Source organism: Ambystoma mexicanum, chromosome 5q (assembly GCF_040938575.1).
Source record: "Ambystoma mexicanum isolate Mex_15411 chromosome 5q, UKY_AmexF1_1, whole genome shotgun sequence".
Classification (NCBI taxonomy): domain Eukaryota; kingdom Metazoa; phylum Chordata; class Amphibia; order Caudata; family Ambystomatidae; genus Ambystoma; species Ambystoma mexicanum.
In genome coordinates this window covers 433,093,586-433,115,655 of record NC_090933.1, presented here as the reverse complement: position 1 = coordinate 433,115,655, position 22,070 = coordinate 433,093,586, and the positions used below count along the sequence as shown (strand labels likewise).

General features: G+C 43.2%; 1 protein-coding gene across 1 annotated transcript in view; it reads right to left on the bottom strand.

Moving 5' to 3' along the window:
* Positions 1 to 5,717: 5,717 nt before the first annotated feature.
* The window catches only part of LOC138498276 (histamine H3 receptor-like), a 158,431-nt gene continuing 142,078 nt past the window's right edge, over positions 5,718 to 22,070 (bottom strand). Inside the window, exons 4-5 of the mRNA XM_069622114.1 lie at positions 11,834 to 12,728; positions 5,718 to 6,009 (exon numbers count right to left, since the gene is read on the bottom strand). Of these exons, the coding sequence (XP_069478215.1) occupies positions 5,718 to 6,009; positions 11,834 to 12,728 (1,187 nt within the window). The remainder of the gene's footprint in view (positions 6,010 to 11,833; positions 12,729 to 22,070) is intronic.

Sequence of the window (22,070 nt, the reverse complement as noted above, 5' to 3'; positions counted from 1 at the left end):
CTTCCAGGAGGGAGGCAAAAAAGATACAAATTCATGACACAAACATTGTGTAGGTAAATTATTCTCCAATTTATCTGCTTGTTACAAGTTCCTGATACTTTGTGATAACCTCAGCATGGCTAGACTGAGTGGCAGAAATTCTATCAGAGAAATATTCTCATTTTATAATGTGAACAGTGTTGAGTACATCATTTTTTATCAACATCTAAGCGAGAGGCACGCCACAGTCATTCTAGTTGTCACCCCATTCTTTTCATCTAAGCAAGCATTGGAGTAAAGCAGCAGTTAGCCTGATGATGTTTAACCTTAGGGCGCTTTTAAGTTAGCAGTGCCAAGGCAAACTAACACTTTAGCATGAAAGAAACTTAAAAGATCATCAGGAGATAAGGTTAAAAGTCCGGAATGAGTAAAATATGTGATCCGTAGTTCCTCTTTGGATATTAGGTGTCATTTGCATGTTAAACGTTTAGTTTTCTGTCGTGTTACTAAAGTCACTGGTTTCCTCCCTGTATCACAAGAAATAGAAACTAATGCATAATCTGACCACTTTACTGGAGCAATAGTGAGATTAAAAAGCTCTATATCTAATAAATGACCTTCTGAATGCATAGGAACAGAAGCATGTTGTCTAAAACCTAAAATATCTAATAGATTAAAACAATATTTAACCAATGTTGACTCTTTAACATCCAAATGTAAATTAAATTCCCCAAATTAAAACAATGCACGAATTTTAAACTTTGTACAAGGTCAGCTATCTTTTACTTAGAAAGCATTTTGAACCTGTGGAATAATATTCCATGAGGGTATTTCTAGTCATAGTGGAAATATACTAAATGGCTGCAAAAATATATAAATTGGCTGGTATGCAATGACTCTATAGTGTAGTATCATACAGAATTGCTTATGATTTTCAAAAATGCCTTTGTACTAAAAACCCATTTCAATTATTTGCATTCTGCAAACTTTATTTCTCTTTTTTTACGTGGAATACGTGGACTATTAGCTAAATATTCAAATATGCATTATGTTACCTGGTATTGTTAGGTTGTTTTAATGGATTCTGTGTACATTATTTCTGGAGATAGGGAATTTTAGTTAGAATGCAAGGGAATTCAAGTGCCCCATCCCAACACTTGTCTCCGGGCACCCACTGGCTTGTGTTCTCACAGGCCTGCACTTGTTATTGGCAGGTGATCGCTCTGTATCAAGTGATCTTTGTCAGGCACTTACTGCTGCACACAACGGACTCCTTGGCACTTCCCTAAGTAGAACTCCTAAAGCTTACCCCCTTCGCTGACCCAGCTCTCTCTCACTGCACGTGTGTGTTCTGAATGCTCAGAAGGCCTAGCACGACCGCCCCTTTCCTGTTCATCAGTTTATTCTATTTGCCTTTGTTCCCATGTTCCCTCCCCTCTGCCCCGTGGGTGCTCTGAATCACAATTTCTTGATGTATAAGTGCCTTACAAATGCACGGTAAATAAATAAATAAATACAATAATGTTTCTATATTAACAAAAAGTAAAATGTTAAAAAGGGGGCAAAATCAATACAAGCATTTGTAAAACAGGCCTTGTTGTGGATTGAAAGATCCAGTATTGGCAGTTCTGCGACCTTCTACAAGCAACACAACTTTTATAATTGTGAATTTGGGATGTTTTCCATTCTAACAGTGGGGAATATAGCAGAGTTCTTTTTATTTTTAAAATGCTGGCGGAAAAGGGTAATGTATTATCGCTATTAAGCCATTTTAAGGAATATTTCAAACATTTATATAATTGTATTCAAGAGATTGAACGTTTTCTATATGAGGTGTCTTTTCAGTTAGGTTAATTAAAACACAGGACTTTTGTATGGGATAGGAGTGATCTGCTAAGACAGCTGGCTGATAAATCAAAATATCAAGAATATATAAGCCAGAGGTTCTTTTTCCAGAAGCCATTAAGCTACATAGTTAGGACAAATTGCCCGCAACTCTGTGCTTTTATCATGTGAGTCTGCTTTCATTGCAACATTGAAAATATTAAAATTGATCAATTTTGGCGACACATTTATTCTGGATGTCTGCTGATTATTGCTGCACCTGCATTTCATATTTGGAGGGAATTTGAGCAATTGTTTGGATGATGCCCATTATTTATTTGATTATATCAGCATTGATTTTAATACTGAAATTGAAGGTTTATGGGTAATGATGACTTGTGTTTATGGCTTTTGATGCATCTTTGAGTGATTGAATAAACTGTGTTTTCATATGGAAGTTATGCATGTTCCTTTGTGTTTTGCTATCCTACTAACATTTATGTAAGTCTAAAGGTTGTATTGTATTACCAGACACACAATAAACAAAAAATAAAGATAACCAACAAGAGACAAGACCCTGGAACAGCATCAGGACTCTGATGAGGTAGTATAAGGCACAATTATGTAGTGACATTTCTTTGAAACAAAAATGGCCAAACACAAAGATATAGCAACTGCGTCAGTAACCGATGAAGAAATGTAAGCCTCAGCAAATGGCATTAGAGATAACATGTAAGGACCTCCAAAAACAGTATATGGACAGGGCCACAAAATCAGATTAGAGAGCAGTCTCCGAAGAACCTAAGAAAAGGTTTAGGTACCGCCCCACAGCCCGCTAGGCATGCAGAGCAGAGTAGAGATGCCCAGATAATGAGCCAGAATTAGCAGATGATTTGCCAGAATCTGAAAAGATGGATATGAGCAAGCAAGCCAACTCAAAACATAGAATCTGTATTCTGTTGAATGATCTTATTAAAGAAGCACACAAGTGTTATTTAAATTGAATGAATAATTGACATTATTCAAAGAGGTGCCAAGAAAGGCATTCAGTGGAAAGGACTTTTTCAGAATTCTTATTCAGAAATGTAATGGCGCAATATAAACATTTCTGAGATTTCCCAGCGAGAAACAGAAACCTAAGGGAGAATTAGAATGATTTTTGAGAGGTTCCTAGTAAGAATTGCAAGGGAGAATTGTACTACTTTGAAAAACTATTTTCCTTCCCTTAATTTTCTTATTTCTCTTCCTAAAAATGACATTTCAAACCAAAAACCAGTTCTGGATACGACTACATCCTAACTGTAAATATTGCACCACTTCACACCAATCGTTCCTCCTTACTCACCCTTGTATGATACACTTTTTCCGTCCTTAACTCGGTGGTGCTTTAGGGATTTCTAAATAAACCTGTCAATCAGTTTGTAAGTATTGTGTAGCATCGTATTCCTGATAGAGAGGGCTGACATAAATGTGTAGTGTGGAAGAGGAGAATATAGAATGTGGAACCTTAGGGGAAAGCTGCAGTGTTAGAGTGATAGATCATAAAATTTGTGATTAGACATTCAGAAGGGAAGGTGTCACACTACTATTATAACAGACAATGGTATTCAGCTAATTTCAGATGAGATGGGCATGTGTTTGAAAATGAATGGCATAGAACATACAACCAGTTCAATTTACCATCCCGAGACAAATGGCCTTGTGGAGAGATTTAATAGGGTGATTAAGGAGAGTGTCAGATCTGCCATCTCAGAAAGAGGGGATTGGAGAAAGGCTGTGGAAGACACAGTTGTTCCTACAGGTTTACATCTCATGCCACTATGGGAGTGTAATACCAGAGTTTACCCAGCCTAGTTCCGTAAAGCATGTGTGAAACATATTTATTTGGAGGTGATCAAGAGTAGCATTGTCAAAAAGCAGGAGTACAATACATCTCATTTTGATGTCAGAAATGCCACAAAGGAATGATTAATCAAAAGAGGTGACTGGGTGTGAATAAAACTTCCTCACCCCAGGGTGGAAGGAGGTTTTCATTGGTCAAAGCCGATAGAGGTAACAGAAAGACTACATGGTGCTCTGAGAGTAGCGGATGGAAGTGCGTGTAAGTATTTAAAGAAACATCCTGTTGTGCATGGCGGTAAAGGAGTTAGTGCCCAAAACAATGGTGATAAGAAAGATACATTAGTGCAAAGTCATTGTGTTCACAAAGAGAAAAGCCAGTCAAAGGTTCATGATCCTAAGGAGAAAAACTGTGCAGTTATTAATATGGAATTAAAATCCTTCATATTATTATTATCCATCATCATATGTTTGTCACTGAATATGATTAATGCTTTGCTCCAGACTCTTGCCAAAATCGTAATGTTTTGCATCAATAGCTTTGCTTAAATCTGATCTTGCTTAAGTTAATATGTAAAGAATTCCTCTGCTAAGTGTATGGTGACAAAATGTTTAGCAGAATCTTTTTATGATGTTGATATTGATAGAAAATCCAAAGGGGTCTTTTTTGCTCTTTTTAATTCACTACCCAGATTAGCTGATGGGTCATGCCCTATGAAGGAATTTTTATCAGATAAATGACAAACAACCTCATCTCTCTGCAGTACATTTCGCCTCACAGCCCTCACATTACTACAGAGAGATGATTGTCATAATTACAAACTGTTTTTTCACATTGATTTTCTGAAGCACATGATCATCTACCGTTTACTTTTAAGATAAGGCCACTAATTTCTTCAATTTGGACATCTCTATATTGAGAATAGGTAATATTTCTCAAAAGCTACACATTAGCACATACATCACTAATCTTCAACAGAAAGAAAGACTTCTACCATGTGATCAATTTGATTATGAAGGTGCCCAAATGAACACACATAGAATCTCTCACAACATTGGTCAAACATGATAGCTTTGGAATCAACTTGTAGTCATGTTCAAATAGGTTTATCTTTTTTTTCTTCAATACACAGAACGTGACAGATAAGAATACATTTCCGAGGGACAAGCCATTGTTTGTTTTAATGAATGTATGCAGAATGCTTTTAAAATGACATAAGGAAACAGACAGGCATGACATATTACATAGAAACTTTCAAAGATACTGTAAAACAAATGAATATTGAAATATATTGTTTCTTATTTGGCATAACGAGTCTCTTAGTTTTCCATATAAGGATACATGAATAATGCAGAATAACATATTTTCGATATGTAAACTAAGGCTATGTAAACTTTAAAAAAAAATAAGGCAAAGGTCTGACTTTGCACACACATACAGCATGCACATTTAAAACATCCTGCACAGGCCAAACATATGTATGCTATACATTTGCACAGGGAAACCTTTGGACTTTTCCCATGTTTGTTATTGTTACCACTAAAGAGAATTGCCAATGTCTCCATGTCATATTGTTTGTCAGAGAACAAAGTTATTGTTTGCACTGCAGTCTTATTCTTGTTTTAATCTCTCTGACCACCACCTGTCATGTGCTCTCCTGCAACCAGCTAGGTCTCTTTGCATACTACTTTAGCCATGCTGTTTTGATTTTGATTAGGCACTACTGTTTTTTTTTTCCTGACAAGAAATATAGAAACCATGCGCACCCCCCCCACACACACTCGCACATACACACACAGCAGCAGATAGTAAAAGTATGAAGAAATGTAATGCAACACACAAGTGTAAAAACAAGCAGCATGTAGACAAAATAAGCTCCTAAAGGCAGCATTCTACAACTTTCTCCCCAACTTGCACACTTAATACAGCTTCTACAAAAGGTCTGACACTATATAGCAACATTTAGTAGCAAAGTGACACCGGGTCCTCTCTAGACACTCTTGCAAGAGCCCTGAAAGAGATCTACAATTGTGTTTAGACAGATCTAAAATGGACGTTTACCTTTAACTGTCCATTAACACTTTCTTAACAACAATTTAGCAAATGCTTTTTTGAAGCTACTGTGGCACAAAGGATATAGGAAAGGATTAATGAATGAATTGAGCCACAAAAGCCAGAAAGCAATTTCATACCAAAAGGATTCAATGCAATTGCCATGACAGGCTGCTCTGATCACCATAAGGATTGAGTAAGGAGTCCAGCACACTGAAAATATGCACACAATGACGGAAAGTGACTTAGCAATTTGTATGTCTTTTGACTCTCTTGCATTGGATTTATTTGTGGTCTTCAATGATGGCTCGTTTCTGTTATTGGAATTAATATGTTTGTTTAATGCACATGTTGATGATTTTAGGTCATTGTTCTTGAAAGAAACGAAAAATCTTGAGATCTGCTTTTCCATGGGTAGAGAGGGTTGCCACTTCTTATCTGAGGGGGAACATAACTTACCAGTGCATGGAGGATCTTGCTCAAGGGTGACAAAGAATAAAGGGCTTGAGGAGTCTGGCGAGGCCGTTGGAGGAATTGTGTTGTTTTTTAGAGGCTGGCGACTCTTCCTTTTTTTACTGCTTTCTTTAACTCGCCAACAAATGATTATATTAAAGTAGCTAACAAGGGCAGCTGGTATTATCAGTGAGCATAGTGAAAAAACAAGTAGAAAATTCCAAATGTTATTGAACTCGTAAAAACAAGCATCCGCTGGAACTGTGCTTTCCCCGGTGATATACTCCCAGAAAATGATCGGTGGGCAGTACAACGTCACAGAGCAGGCCCAGGCACCTAGCATCTTCCTCACAGCTCGGTGTGTCATGTTCTGTTGAAGTCGATATTCCAGCTAGAAAAAAATAAAATATATATTTTTTAAAGTGACAACAGTAAATATGTCTCCTCGCATTCCTTTACATCTGTGTGTATTTACTTGTTTCATCAGCAAATTAAAGAAAGATAAGTTTTGAAATTCCATTCCTTCCATGAAAATATAAGATTGTTCAGATTATCATTCTGATTTTTTTACCATAAAGAATGACCACGTAATGCATGGGTAATTGAGAATAGTGTGTATTGCTTATTCTGGATATTGTGGTATGTAGCGAAGTGAGGATGTTCGAGCTAAGCCCATCATTTTTCAAACCAGTCATCACTTTCACAATGCGTGTTATTGTTACAACAAAATGTTAAATGACCCTGAAAACAACTTTTGACCAAATCATTCTTTATCACCAAAACTGTCTGTTTAATCAATTCATATCACACTAATTTGTCAAGGAATATCTCTGGGATGTAGCAAATGAAGTGGCTTGATGTGCTGGTTATGAACTCACTGCAAGGTGTCTGCTTCTCATACAACAATCGACATCATGCCTTCACGTGCATGCTCTCTCCACAATTGGCTAAATGTAGGGTTCCCATCTGCCCAGGCATGTGTCATAAGCAGAGCACAGGATAGGACACTCACCTGAAAAGTGAGCAGTCAGATGGGCTGTGAATACCACAGTGGTCGAAATGGGCGGGAGCGGTTGGAAGCGGTGCTCCTCTACTTTAAAAAATAAAAAGGTTTTACTGTTCCTATACTTTTATTTTAAACATAAACTTGCAATTCAGTTCATTGCACTGAACATTTCCTCAAACAGCAGGTGTGTTTGGAGATTTGGATTGTGTGTGGTGGGGGCGTGGAGATAGGGTTTGTGGGGTGTGGGTGCAGGCCATTAGGGAACATAGTTCCACTACTTCTTTTTGTACACTTCGACCACTGGAATACAACCATGCTTACCAAAGATTTGTGTGAAAAACAAGAGAAAAGGAAAGGGTTGTTGCACTCCATGGGATAACCGGAAAATCCTTGTGAATTGCCAGATGGTCTGCTTGCTGTACAGTACTGGAATGGGTTGACATGTGTCACACAGGTGAAGTGTACAAAAGATAGGCATCAGCATCTCTGCAACTGTTGGCGCACTCTCTGTTCCTGAAGTTGCCTGAGTCTGAGGAGGGTGTGCCACCGATTCATCTTCCTATAGGCTGTGCACACTCTGATCACAAAACTTTCAACTGTTGTCAGAATTGTTGTGATCTTTGATGCCGCTGTGTTCCATAAGCTTGACCTGGTGGGCATAGTTGGAAAAGGTTTGGCTTGTTGGAGCTCATTATGCTGCCTGTGTTTGCTCTCCAATTGATATTACAGGTCTTGGCGCAAAATATTCTTACACATTTTCACATTGTCTCCTCCTTGTGGCATTTGCTGCAATCCTCTACCTTCAAGACAAATAGATGAGTGCCAATTTGAAACATGGTTCCACAAGGGAGGCCAGCAGGTTCTCAATGTTACCTTTCAATCCAACTAAAGTGAATCACCACACAAAGTTGAAAGCAGGACCCTCACGGGCTGTGCCACATCTGCCTCACCTACCTAGGCTTGGGCCCTTGACATGTTGCTCAGGTTGAGCTAAAAAAGGTTAATTAGAGGGAGAACCTCAATCAGGGATCCATTTTGATCAGAAATCCACTTGGTGGCCACCTCAAAAGGTTGCAACCCAGAGCACGGACCTGATACAGTGTTAAAAATGGCCGATCTTTACCACTGCTCTGAGAGTTGCAATAATCTGTCATGGTGTAGTAATGTTCATGTAGTCTGTCCAGCATGTGCAAAGTAGAATTCCAATGGGTGGACATTAAGGTCTTCTACTAATGAAGAGACAACTTGAGTTGCAGTTTTAGTTGGTGAGGGGTATTTTTGACATGTATTTATTTTATTTTTTATATCACACACCTAGCTCAAGCGCAGCAGAGAACTTTACAACAGGAGGTGTCAGATTCGGGCCTGGCATTTAATACAGTAACGCAGTACTGTTGCAAAAGGGAGAGAAGGGTTTGTATTCATCTGGTAGGTATTCTGTAGTAATGTGCTGGTGTCTGTGGAACCTTGACTTGGTGGAATGTTGGTGTGGAGTGTTGTCCTTTGAGTGTTTGCCTTCTAGGGAGACAGTTAGAGAGATAGATTCTTCTGTGCTGTGTGGATGGGCCAGTGTTTTTTCCTGCATTACACTTGGACTAAGTGTGCAACTGGACAATACATCATACCTATGAACTTAGCTGGTGTCCTGCACTGTACTTGAGAGAAAAACCCCACCTTGGTTACTTCACTGGCAATGAGGATTTAACAGGACCGGGTGCTGTTGCGGGGAGCAGCAAATGGAAGACACAGCCCCTGAGAGTTTCCCATCCACCGAGAAATCAGCTATTCTGAGAGATCAGCTGTTGGGTTGATGCCCTGCAGGCGGGGCGGGGCAGTGCAGAGACTGCTAGGAGCAGTTAGAGTAGAGCCTGCCCTTTTGGCCAAGTGGCTGTTCGATGAGTGCCCTGGCTGGGTGGTGAAGAAGGGTGTTGTGCCTGGGATCCCCCACCCCTGAGAAAGGCGGTGCTATTGCAGTCTGCAAGGTGGTGTGCAGAGAACAGCCTAAAAGTCCTGCGGCCGGGCGGCACAGCGCAGAGAAGAACATATAGGCCCTGCAGCCGGACAGTGCAAGGTGTAAAGCCCAAGTGAAGCGGTCGCATGTGGAGCAGCCCTTTGAATTTGTTTGGGGTCAGCAGCAACCCCACTGGACAGCAGTGTGCTGTGTCTGCAGCCTGAGTGTTGCAGGGAGCATTTTGGAGCTGTAGAGCGGTGAGAAGTCCTTCCGCCGTGTTACGCAGGTGAAGGAGTAGTGCCGGTTGTCCTGGTGGAATAGGAGGGATGTGTCTGTGCCTCTGGGCCGGGTGGAGCAGGCAACGAGGACTGAGGACAGTGCCGGTATGCCCCTGCCTAGTGTGGCTGTCCGCGGGGTGAGCACCGTAAGAGGCATGTACTTGGGCCAATGCACAGTGGCCAGTTGTGGTGGCCCTTCCCTGTCCTTTGCTAGACGTGGTGTGATGATGTCTTCGGCAAAGGAGGGTGCAGCGTCAATACGCCGCTGGGAGTGCAGAGTTGTCTTGGAATGCAGTGTCTGTTTTCTCGAGGACGGCGTTGCCATGGCGGTGCTGAAGATTTCAGATGTGGTTTGAGTGCACCCGGGGATTTGGTTCCTACTTCTGGTGTGCCGATAAACCAGGAGCGGGTCACAACTGGTGCCGGTGTTTCTGCAGATGAAGGTGCGAACAGGAGGGGTGTAAGGAGGCAGCTTCCGGCCGTTGTGGATTGCACATCGGTGGAATACCGTCCTGACCAAGGGAAAAGGAGTAGTTGCATTTCCGATGTGTCTATGAGCAAGGCTCTGTGTCCCATCTGTACTGATGGTGAGCTTTTTCATGGGAATTGGTGTCAAGTGTGTCGCAGTTTCGCTATCAACTTCAGGCAATTGGACCCGAGACTTGTGGGGTTTTTATGTTCGGATGAGAACCCTTGCATTAGCAGAAGACTGACATGAGTATGTGTCTGGGGAGGCCATAATGTTTGATGTCGTGATGTTTGGTATTGTGGCCTTTGGGTTAGTGTTTCTGTTGGGGTGGTCATAGGTTTATGGTGTCTGTGGTCTGTTAAGTGTGTGGTGGCGGATGTTTATGTTGTTGCTCCTGGGTTCCCTTACAAGGTGTTCAGTACTATTTATGGGATGTTATGTTTTCCTTTTCAGAGGTGCAATTTGTACATGTGGGTGCAGTGAATATACTGCATCAAACGGGACAGTAAGGTTGGTGCATTGTTGTTCATGTTAACGTTGTTTCCTTTACAGGTGTGTATATATGGACATGCAGGTTTGGGGTGAGTTCTATTGAATGATGCCATGGGGGATTTTGAGGTCTCAACCCTGGTTATGGGGGACCTCTGTGGCCAATTTTGGAGGATTTGTGTTTGGTGCGGGACATTTTTTTCCCCACCTTTGGAAATTATATTTCACATTCTTGTTGGGGATGGTGACTTTATTGTAATTCATCTGTTTTGGATTGTGTGTGTTGTAATTGTCTATGTACCTTTTGACGGGTTGAGTGTGAGTGATTATAGTGAGTTGAGGTTGTGTGGTGGTGAGGTGTATGTTTTGGTTACAGTCAGCATTGACTGTGCTGACTGTTGGTTACAGTTGCGGTGGTCGTGCAAGTAGTGTGGCGTTGTTTGTGTTTAAAGTAGAGTTTTAGGCTGTTGGTTACAGCCGTGGTTTGACTATTGGTTACAGTTGCAGTGTGTGTGCAGTGTTAAGCTGTGGTTACAGCTAGTGTAGGCTGTTAAGTTACAGCCAGAGTGCATGGTGTGTGGTGAGTATAGACTGTTGGTTACAGTTACTTGGTTACATGGTGTGTGTGTGTGTGTGTGGTGCCAAGCTGTGGTTACAGCTAGTTTTGGCTGTTTGGTTACAGCCGTAGTGTGTGGTGTGTGGCAAGTATAGACTGTTAACCACAGTTGTCGTGTTTAGGCTGTTGTTTGCAGTCGTGGTGTTCAGACTGTTGTTTACAGTCGTGGGGTGTGGTGAGTATAGGCTGTTCGTTACAGTCAGGGATCTATTGTTGACTGATGGTTACAGTCGGGGAGGTTGTGTGTGCAATGTTAAGCTGTTGGTTACATCGGGTATTGTTAGCTGTTGGTTACAGCCATCGTTTCTGACTGTTGGTTACAGTCGGAGTGGTTATGTGTGGTATTATAGATGTTGTCCTTGGTTTGGGGCAACGTGTTATGTTGGCGCATCCCACTGTTAGGCAGTGTAATGTCCTGTATCTGTCGCACGGTATGGGTTGCTTATATTCAGTGTTTGCGAAAGTGTTGTGTTCTGTGGAGGCGTGCAACATTTTTGCAATTGGTGTTTCATTATCTGCATGTTTAGACATCGTAGGAGGTGGGTTATGTTGGGTTCTGGTGTACATCACTCATCCTTATCGTAACACTTTCTGGTTCTATTTTCTGCCAGTTAGAATGGGTTATGGTCTGCAAGTTGCCTTAGGGAGTTTTGCCTTTGGGGTTTTGCAGCTTGTTCTACCTCTGTAATTCATGGTGCATGTGTGTTTCTGTGCACCGTGTTTTTGTCCAGGGTTTTTGGTTCTGGCTTCTTTTTTTTTTTTTTTTTTATTTATTTGTTTTAACCTCTTTGGTTTTTACAAAAATCCATCTTTCAACTTGGGACACCACTTTTGTCCGGCGAGCAGACTCCCTGTCGAGCTCGCAAGCAATTCTACTCCATGCGTGCTCGTAGGCCACTTGTGACAGGAGTATTGGCCCTTCTGAGTGCAACGTCCAGGAATTTAGCTGTCATCCTGGACCATCTGGGGGAGTCTCCTGCGATTAGCCGATACCAGCGAGTTTCTTCGTCCAGTGTAGTTTCATCTGATGTAAGTGGTGCCAAGTATTTTTGCCTTTCTGCTTCTAAGGCTGGGCACGACATAAGAAGATGGTAGATCGTTTCAGCTTGAACTGTATCTTCACATAGGCGACAGTGGGAATCAGAGACACGAGCTCGTGAAGCCAAGATTTCCTTTGTGTTCAGTAAATTTAGTCGCGCTCTCATAAACTTTTTCCTCAGCTTCTTCTCTGGGAATCTCTCGCAGTATTTTAAAGGGACCCTCGGACGATTGTGGGTAGGAGGAAGGTGCTCTAGGGATTTGTACTGCAGGATCCTTTCACTGGTGTTGATCCAGTCCTGGTTTTCCAATTTCCTCTTTACTCTCCCAGGATTACTTAGGAGCGTTTCAGTCAAGCATGCCACTTCGTCCAGTTTTTCGTGTATTTTTTTGACCCATTCTAGTAGAGGTTTACAGGTTCCCTTGGAGATTTCGGTTTCCATGAGTCGAATAATCGGCGGCGAGCTGGGTGACAGAATTTTCCTGTACAGTTGTACAGCACTTTGGGTTACCACTGAGGCTACAGATGGTAAGCCTAAGTCACGTCGTATGGCTGGCATAGGTGCAGATTTTGGCAAAGCCAGGACTGACTTCCACAGGTAACCTTCAAGCTTAGACCAGGTTTCCGGTGGTAGGTTCAGATTCGCCTCCATTCCGTAGGTCAGTGCTGGTATTACTTTGGATTTGTAAAACTGGAGCGCTGGTGACCACGAGAATTTTCCAAATTTGTTATCTACAGCACGAGTTTGGGCTGTTAGGCTTCAGATTTATTCCCACAGAGAGTTCAAGAGGGGGTTATCTTTCAATGTTTTGTCAATTACAATGCCCAGGTATTTGAATTCTTTCACTGATTCGATTTTTGACTTGTTCAGATACCATGCGTGTGCCGTCTGTGATTCTTTAGTGGTTTTGCAGAAAGAAATTATTTTGGTTTTCTTCGAGTTGATCTTTAGGTTGTTATGTTCCATATATGTGGATAGGTTGGCAATCTGTCTTTGGAGGCCAATGGACGTTTGATCCAATAGGATCAAGTCATCCGCATACCACAGTCTTGATATTTTTACTTCTCCCAGCTTCGGAGGGAAGGCTCGCACCTGAGTCGCCGATAAAAGCTTTTTATAAAAGCTATAAAAAGTGCAGGTGCCAGGTTCTGGCTTCTGGTCTGCAGCAGTGTGTAGATGTTGGTTTGCTGGGTCTGTTCAGCATGTCCTTTCTTTGTAGTTTGTGGTAACTAATGGAAAGAGAAATGTAGTAATGTGCTGGTGTCTGTGGAATCTTGAGTTGGTGGAATGTTGGTGTGGAGTGTTTGCATGCTAGGGAGACAGTTAGAGAGAGAGAGTGAGCTGTGCTGTGTGGATGGGCCAGTGCTTCTTCCTGCATTACACTTAGGCTAAGTGTACAACTAGACAATAAATATTACCTATGAACTTACCTGGTGTCCTGCGTTTTACTTGAGCGAAGAGCCCCACCTTGGTTACTTCATATTGTTGAAATAGCACATGCTTAGTGTTTTGGCGGAACTGGAGAATGTTGAGGGCATTTCGAGCCTCTCCAGGATTGAGTTCAAATGGTTGGGGCATGACAGGAGAGGGACTGCTTGCAAGACTTTTTTTTTGCGGTCTATCTTTGACTCCAACCTTTTCATAGTTTTTATAAGGGAGGTGCAAGAGCCTCCAGAGATTTGTAGTTTAGCAGCCAAGTATGTTGGTTTTCCGTTTGAGACTGCTTTCTAGGTTATACATGCAGTTTTGAATATGATTCTGGGTTGGAGAAAAATCCAGTGAAGTGTGTGCAGAGTTGGAGAGATACGGTCAACTTGGCAGGCACATGTATTGAGGTGGGCTACAGCGTGGTGGACTGTTTTGAGGAGACCAGGCGTGAGTTTGAAAACCAAGTACAGAGAGCATTTCCCCCATTGATTTGTGAGACCACTGTGTGGAATTTGTTCATTGGTTGGAATGAAGATTTTGATTTTGTGGAGTGTGTGGATCTGTAGCCATGTGGTTTGTGCCTTTTTAGCTACGTGTTTTCAGAAGGAAAGGCTACTGTCAACAATGAAGCCCAGGGATTTAGCTGAGTTTGAAAGCTAAGGGCTAAAGCCTTCCAGGCACTCATCACGCAGCCATTGGCCATTGTTGCATGAGTTGTTGTTTGATGACAGGCTAATGAGGACACATCTGGTCCTGGTCGGGTTCAGTTTGAGGTAAGCATTTAACATCCATATTTGAATAGTATCCAGGCATTCGTCGAGACAAGTGATATCCTATGGACCTTAGACCTTAAACTACAGCTGAGTGTCAAAATCGTTATGATGGATGCCTATGTTGGGGTCATGTACAGTAGTTGCCAGGGGTTCCATGCATAGATTGAAGATTGTTGGGGAGAGAATGGAACTTTAAGGGACCCCACACATGACTGGGAGTCATTTAGATCAGAATGAGGCAGTCTGTATGACCTGGTGCCTACTGGATATGTAGGATGCAAAACGTTTTAGGACAGTTCCCGAGAAGCCCCACCTGTTTCTGAGGCAGTAATTTGGAGATCAACAGTGTTGAATGCAGTCTATGAAGACTGGGAGGCATGAGTCCCCAGTGTCTGTGATTCTGAGCTCACCATCCAGAACTTGGATGGCTGGGGTCTATGTGCTACATATGCGACAGAAGCCAGACTGGTAATCGCAAAGTAGATCAAGCATGTCAATTTTGGAAAGTAGTTGGGTCGCAACTACTTTCTCGGTAAGCTTCCTGATTAACAGGAGGCTTGTGATGGGTCTGTAGTTGGCTAGGTCTCTGGATCAAGCAAAGGTTTTTTAGAAGGGGTTGTATGAGTCTTTAGAAAGTCTGGGAATACACCTTCTCTGAGAGAGCCGTTCACAATACTAAGCAGTGTGGTAAGTGCTGGGCCCACAAGTTGTTTAATGATGGAGGCGGGAGGAAGTCACCTGTGTAAGAAGTGGGTTTGAGTGAAGAGAGTGTCTGAGAAATCCTCAGGAAAGAGAAGTGAAGACGGTCCAAGAGGTCAGCACCCAGAGGGGTGGGGTGAGGTGCAGCAAGGCTCTGTCTGGCTTTGAGGCATCAATGTGACCTCTGAATATTTACATTTTTTCAATGAAAAAGCTGTTATTCCATTGCATTTCTCTTGTGAAGCTGGCACCTTGAGAACAGGTATGGGCTTGGAGCAGTGCTTGGCAACTTTGAATAAGGCTTTGCTCTTGTCAGCGGCTGCCTCAATGGTGGAGGTGTTGTAAACCGGCATAGCATTAGAGATCATGTGTCTGCGTTGGGTATGCAGGGATTTGAGGGATGAGAGATCCTCTAGAATGCAGTCCTTACGCCACTGCTTTCCAAGAGATCTGATAGAATGTTTTGTTTTGGCAGCTTGGGTGTGCACCAGGTTGCAGATGCTTTGACTTTGGTGTAACTGGACTTTAGAGGCATGTGGCATCCACTAGTCCTTTGCCAAAGCGGTTAAATACATCCAGAAGGGCTGAGGCATTACCTGTGGTGGTGAATGTTGTGAACATTGCCTCTAGTGTGCACAGTGAGGCATTTTTTAAGGAGTGGCGCTCTATCACTGAACATTAGCCTGACCTTTGTGGGGCAGCCTTGTGTTTGATATGAGAAGGAGGATTGCATTGTTGTCAGCCCAATTGAGGGAAAAGGGTTTTTAGCATGATAGGATCGGCCAGGAGGTGAAGACAAGTTTAAGCAAGTGACCTTGGAAATCCATGGGGAAAGTATGATCTGTTTAATGTAATCACAGCTCAAATGGTAGCTGATCTTCTGTGCCAAGGCAACCATTTCTGTCACAGGCTCACAATTAACGATACAATGTGTAACCATGAGGTGAAGGATCTGTGCAAATTGGGTGTTATAGCCAATTTGTTAGGCAGCCAGCAAGAACATTCTGCTGCAATAAAACCTAAATGTAAAAAATAAGGCCATAGGCACTATGCCTCCAACTCCTCAACCTTCTTCCAGATGTAAACTCCCCTGTGGCTTTTGCTTTGAAACCCTTGCATACACAAGGTTTCCTGGTGCTGAACTACAAACACCTGCTACCCCATTACATTTCTACGGACCTGCTTGGCTGTTGTAATAAGTATATCCACCCACTGTGCTGTGACACACATGTAGTCAGTGCTATGACCACTGGTCTATATTTCTATGGTGAGGTGGATTTTGGTCCCATGGACGGCTGTAGTGACAACTCAACTGTATACATAACACCATTGAACAATTCTGGTACTACTGTGCGAGATAAAAAAAGCATCAGCCAGGAACATACCAGTGGTGATCAAATTTTATTATTAGGTGCCAGAATCCAGAGTTTTCCCCAAATTATTATTTATTTATTTATTTATTTATTTATTTATTTTTGTGACATGTGTCTGGCACCTATACACAAGTGTTTCCAGGTGCCACAAGACAAGATGGGTGGGGGACAAGGGTATAACAACAAAACAAAAGACAGTTATCTTGGCTTTGTGACAATCCTACCATGCAAATGCTTGAGAAGGTGGAAAGTGCAGGGGCAATGTGGTAGAGGGAGAACTGCAGGAGTGGGACTTCTCCAGTGGGGGGCAAGTAAGTGCAAGGGGGGCCAAGAAGGTAAGTGCCAGGGGAAAAAGAGGGAAAGGGAGGATGAGTGTGGTGCGCAGGGTGGACTAATTTGGGTTACTCTGGAAAAGGAGCCCGAGGAAAAGTGCTGCCAAGGATGCAGGAGGGACAGGTGGGGATGGTCTGGCCCCTGTATGACTCTGAAGGGACCATTCCCCATCATAGCAGTAGAGGGAGAGTTAGCATGGGAGGAGGAGAGGGAAGGATGTGGAGAAAAGGAAAGCCTTGAGAAGTTTCCAGAAATTTAGGAGATTTGGCTCAAGTCTTAGGGGGAAGGAAGGCCATTCCAGAGGGAGGAGCCAGACGCAGAAAGGGATCTACCACCCACTCTCTGCTTGGAGAAACATTTGACCTGCAGAGAGTTGGAGCTAGAGTACCAAAGGATTCTGGTCAGGAGGTATTTAGCAAGGGAAAGCTGGATGTAAAGAGGTCCCAGACGCCAGACTGCCTTGTGGATGATGCAGAGGGTAATTATCACATGAGATCTGCAGTCAACATTACAGCTAGAGTTGGCATCGAGCAGGCACTGTCTGTTATGGGTCTTGTGATATTTTTGGCCACAGTGAAAAACCTCTTCAACACAGCCCTGATGCAATGGAGAATCACTACTCTGGTTGGCACCACTGAGGTACAAGGGGTAGATCTTGTTGTCCTATTTTCAGTCCCTGATACAACTACAGTACTTTTTGGGTAAATGTGCAGAGTGATAGAAGTATGGTGCTTGTCTGATGGTGTGGGAAGGGAAGCACCTAGAATCTGCTGACTTCTTTCCTTGTTGCCACTGAGATTAATCGGCTTAGATACGAAGCCCTTCCCAGTGTGCTTCAGCCATAATCTCGGGATGGCAAAAGGGGCTGTCCCCATGTCCTTCGTCTCGTGTCCCAACATATAAGTAGCCTCAGCCTCTTTGTTCCTCTCTAGGTCCTGTTCCCGAAGAGACAAGGGGGATCCACTAGTGGGATCCATCACCCCTGGAATCATTTCTGTACCAGTGATGTCACCTTAATTTTGATGACTCAAATCTGTTACAGGGACCTGGGAAACTTCCGAGGGGTGGGTGATCGAGTCAGCAATAGAATTTGCAGCCTTCCATCGTAGGAAAATAGGGGCCCATTTAAGGGGCTTAGAGGTTAAAACAATTGGAGCCTTTTTCCCCCGTAGGAAAATGGATGCCAATTTTGTTGGCTTAGGCCATTCAACTAGAGATGTAATAAGCCTAGAAGACAAGCAGCCGTTGAAACTCACCCCTGCTCCCTGAGAGTTCAGGGGGAGATGGAATAACAAACTATTCACAACCCCCGATCCCCGCTCCATCTGAAAGCCAATAATGGACTTAACGACCTGATGGCAGGTCACTACTATGTCAGAGGGCATGGAGGGTGTACTATTGACTACCAAATGCTGTATCTCACAAGCCTGCTGGTTGGTGAATCTAGAGCCCTCAGGCCACTTTCCCCCCACCTTGGTTCAACCATGCAGGGCTCTGGGAGAGATCGAATTGAACTTGTTGTCCCAGTATTCTTAGGTCTACTGGATTTTCCATTCGTCATTTCTTTCCTTTTGTGGAAGACCAAATCCAGTCCCCTGTTCTTTTTACTCTTCTTGCACTTGGTTTTTCCCATCCCTTGTAAGTCTTGCCTGGCAACCTCTATGGGGTCACATTCATGGGAGGTCTCAATGTGGATAACATTGGGCCCCACTTCCTCTTCTTTCAATTGAGGTTCCAGGCATACAACCTCTGCTACTTGTGCAAAGTGTATAAATTCCTGACTCCGAAAGGGGGGTGTCGTTGAATGTTGTGTTAAGGCTCTCATCTGCAGGCAAAGTATTTTTGCTCCTCACTGGTCGGGGCCATCTGAATATTATTGACCAACAGGGAAACTCCCTCCAAAGTCTTTTCCGTTTGCTTATTCGCCATCCCCACTTGGAATTCTAAGGAGATCATATCAAGGGCCTGTCTTTTAACCTCAGCCCTGAGATCCAAAAAGGTGGATGCTACAGTAGCATTCAAGGCATTTCTAAGAACAACCATTGAAGATTCACAAGAACCCATATCTTTGGTTAACTCCATGAGTATCCCAGAATGTACCTGGTATTCACCCTTCAATAACTCAAATACATTCACTAATGAGTTAAGATCGAAATTCAATGCCAGGAGTGTGGCATCATTTCCCATTGAACCCTTCAAATTGTCAATGATTTTTTGTGGCTTGGCACTGACCAGACCGGGACGACATAGGGCAGGACTCATGGTTGAGACTCGAAATGGATCTCTTGATATTGACAGAGGCATACTCATGTTCTGGGCCCCCCCCCGTCCAACTGGTGGCTCTGGCCCTCCACTTCTGGGTCAGCAAGACCATGTGAACTTTCCTGGCAGAATAGAGCAATCGTATCTATATCGCTCATACTCCTACTTTCTTTTCGGAAAAAAGTCACAGATTGCAGAGGGTCCATAATTGCTTGGGGAGTGGGGGGGGCTCTAATTGATCTCATTGAACTGTTGGGTCTCTGATTCAATGGCTGCAATGTTACTTTGATAGGTATGCACCTGTGCGCATACAATTAACCCCTGCAAGGCATTAAATAAGTTGGTACTTTGTCCGTGGCCCACCACCTCCTGGAATACAGCCTCCAACTCTGGGGCTCTCAAATCGTCCATCAGGGTCCCACTTAGTAGATAGTAGGATGAGGGCATCTTTTTTACTTTATTTTTTAAATCACTTTGAATCAATGTACGTGGCTGCACTCAACAACTAGCCACGCCAGGAATGGTTAAGTAAGGCGTGGAGGAGAGTGCACACCAAGCGCTGACTAGGGCTCATAGATGTAACCAAAACATTGAAAAATTGGTACCTTGACCTTCAATGGCAGGAGGTTCTCAGTGGGGTGTAAGTGCTGGTGGATCCGATAAATCCAATGAGTGTGACAGGTGATGTGGACAAGTTGTCTTGTAGATAAGGTCTTGGCCGAGTGAAGCCAGAGGGAGGGGCTCCTGGGGAGTTAAATGGGAAGTGAGTTGCACACCCACGACACACCGAGGAATACAATGAACATTCCCATACACTCCACAATGCTCCACTAGGGAGCCGTGTCTTTGAGCCCTCTAGCCACTCCTCCTCTAGTAGGCAGTGAAATCAAACCAGCAGCAACACTGTAGCAGAGGGAGCCAACACGACAAACACTCCCACACAATATCTGTTTCTTCCTCCATGTAAAATGAGGTGAGCATGCCTCTCCAAAATCTGCCCTCATATATTCCCAGCTTCTAGCACTCCTCCTCCTAGGTGTCACCCAATGGCATGTGTCTCATCCTCTCACTTCAAGAGATGGACACTGACGGGTATGTCACCTGTCACACAAAATGTCTGCTGCTTCCTCCCACAAAAATCAGGTGGGTGTGCCTCACTCACAAGTGGTCATCATAGACTCTAGTCTTGTTTGTCTCTTCCTACAAGGTGTCATCCAAAGACTCATGTCTCTTCCACTCACTTCAAGAGACAATCTTTGACAGGTGTGCCGTCCGGAATCTCTGATAATTCCTTCCAGAACCATCAGATGAGTGTGCCTATCCACACATTGCCTTCAGTGATTCAAGATTGTCCCACTACTCCTCTCATGTGTCATGCAATGGCATGTGTCTCACCCACTCACAACATGAGAAAGGGCCTCACTGGTATGTTACTTCTTGCTATGCCCACATCTCTGCTGCTCCTTACCTGCAAAACCAAGCAAGGGTGCATCATCCACAAGCTGTCCTGAGTGATTTTCTGCTCTCTCTCCCAGATGTGCCCAATGGCAGGTGTACCGTCCTCTCTATTCACTGATGGGTGTGTCCCCTACTTGCCCAAATCTCTGCTTCTCCCTCATAACAAAATCAAGTAAAAATACATCTCCCACAAATAGTTCCCAAGGATTCTCAGCTTCTCCCATTTCTCCTGCCAGGTGTGACATGATAGCACATGTCTCATCCAGTCAAATGAAGCAATGGACACTGAGTGGTGTGTCACCCATCACCCTGAATCTCTGCTGCTCATTTCCAGCAAAATTGGGTATGCTTTCCGTTATCACATCTGATGCAGCTGACTGATCTCATTTTGTGGATGGGTGTTTTAATGTATTTTACCATGCTAAGTTTGAGGTAGGTATTGGAGTGGGAGTAGTTGATAGGGGTTGGTGAGGTGGGAAGGTTAAGGGAGGAGGAGTGGAGATAACAGGAACAATTCTGTAATTGTTCCAAAATATGTCATGTGGTCAGATTGGGTAGATCAGAGTATGCCTTTCGTAGCAGCAGCCTTTAGGGATTTTCAGATCCTCCTGCTCCTCCTCCCGGGTGTGACCTGATGGTATGCATCAAGAGATGGACACTAACTGTATATCACCCACCACCACCCAGACTCCCTGCTTCTTCCTTGCAGCAAAATCAGATAAGAGTGCTGCCCCCAGAGCATTCCAGGACCTCATGCTCCCCCTCTATTGATGACATGTTTCTAGTGTTTCCACATTATGGATGTAATATAAGGATCTATTCACAAGATGATGGTGAAGATGTACTCTTAGTGTGCACATAGAAATGCATGTGAAAGTTACCCAATAGTTGTGAGAAAAGCAACAGTAAGTTAAATAATTTCAATAACTACTATACTTTTTTTAAAACACAAGTGTACTAAACTCTACTTTAAATTAAAATTTTGCACCTTTCCAAATTAGTAGTAAATGTGGGAACGTCTGCCTAATTGAAGCTTCAGATACAGCTACTAGCACCCCCCAATTCCAGCACAACCAACCCCAACTGCAGTGGCGTGATTGTGACTAGCCACTGAGGGCTTGGATTAGCATGAACCCTTCCACACAATACATGGCTGTGATGTGCTGATTTAACGTACACTCAATGATTTGGCATCACTGTGGGGGAGATGCAGGAGATTAGGATTCCATATGATAATATCCCTTAGTCAGCAGGTAGGTGACTTCTTTTCCCTGCACCCCCAAGAGCCTTCCCCCAAATATTCTAGTATGGTTATGATTTCCTATTCTAACTCGAGTCCTAGAATATGTGCGGATAGTGCTTGATTTTCATATGAGTGCAAATTTGGGTAAATGCCGCCACCTGGCGAGCTTTTCTGAACCGACATGATCATTGGATACCGAGAGTAGTGTGTGAATTAGCCGAAGCAGCAAGGATGAAGGCCATTGCCACATAAATAAACAGATGCTGTGGATGTTCAACAATGCACTTGCATAATCACAGCCACTTGGCCGGTGGTCCCATTGCATTTAAGTAAATAGAAACAGAAGAAAGCTAGTGCACTGGTGGAGATCCTTAAATGCAGCTTCTTTTGCCATTCTCTTTTAGCACCTCCCTGTAATGGACCCCTTTATTTTATATATCTTGTTTTATGTTGTGCAATGTCCACAATTTAAAGGAAGCAGTGCACTTCAAATGTAGGCTAGTT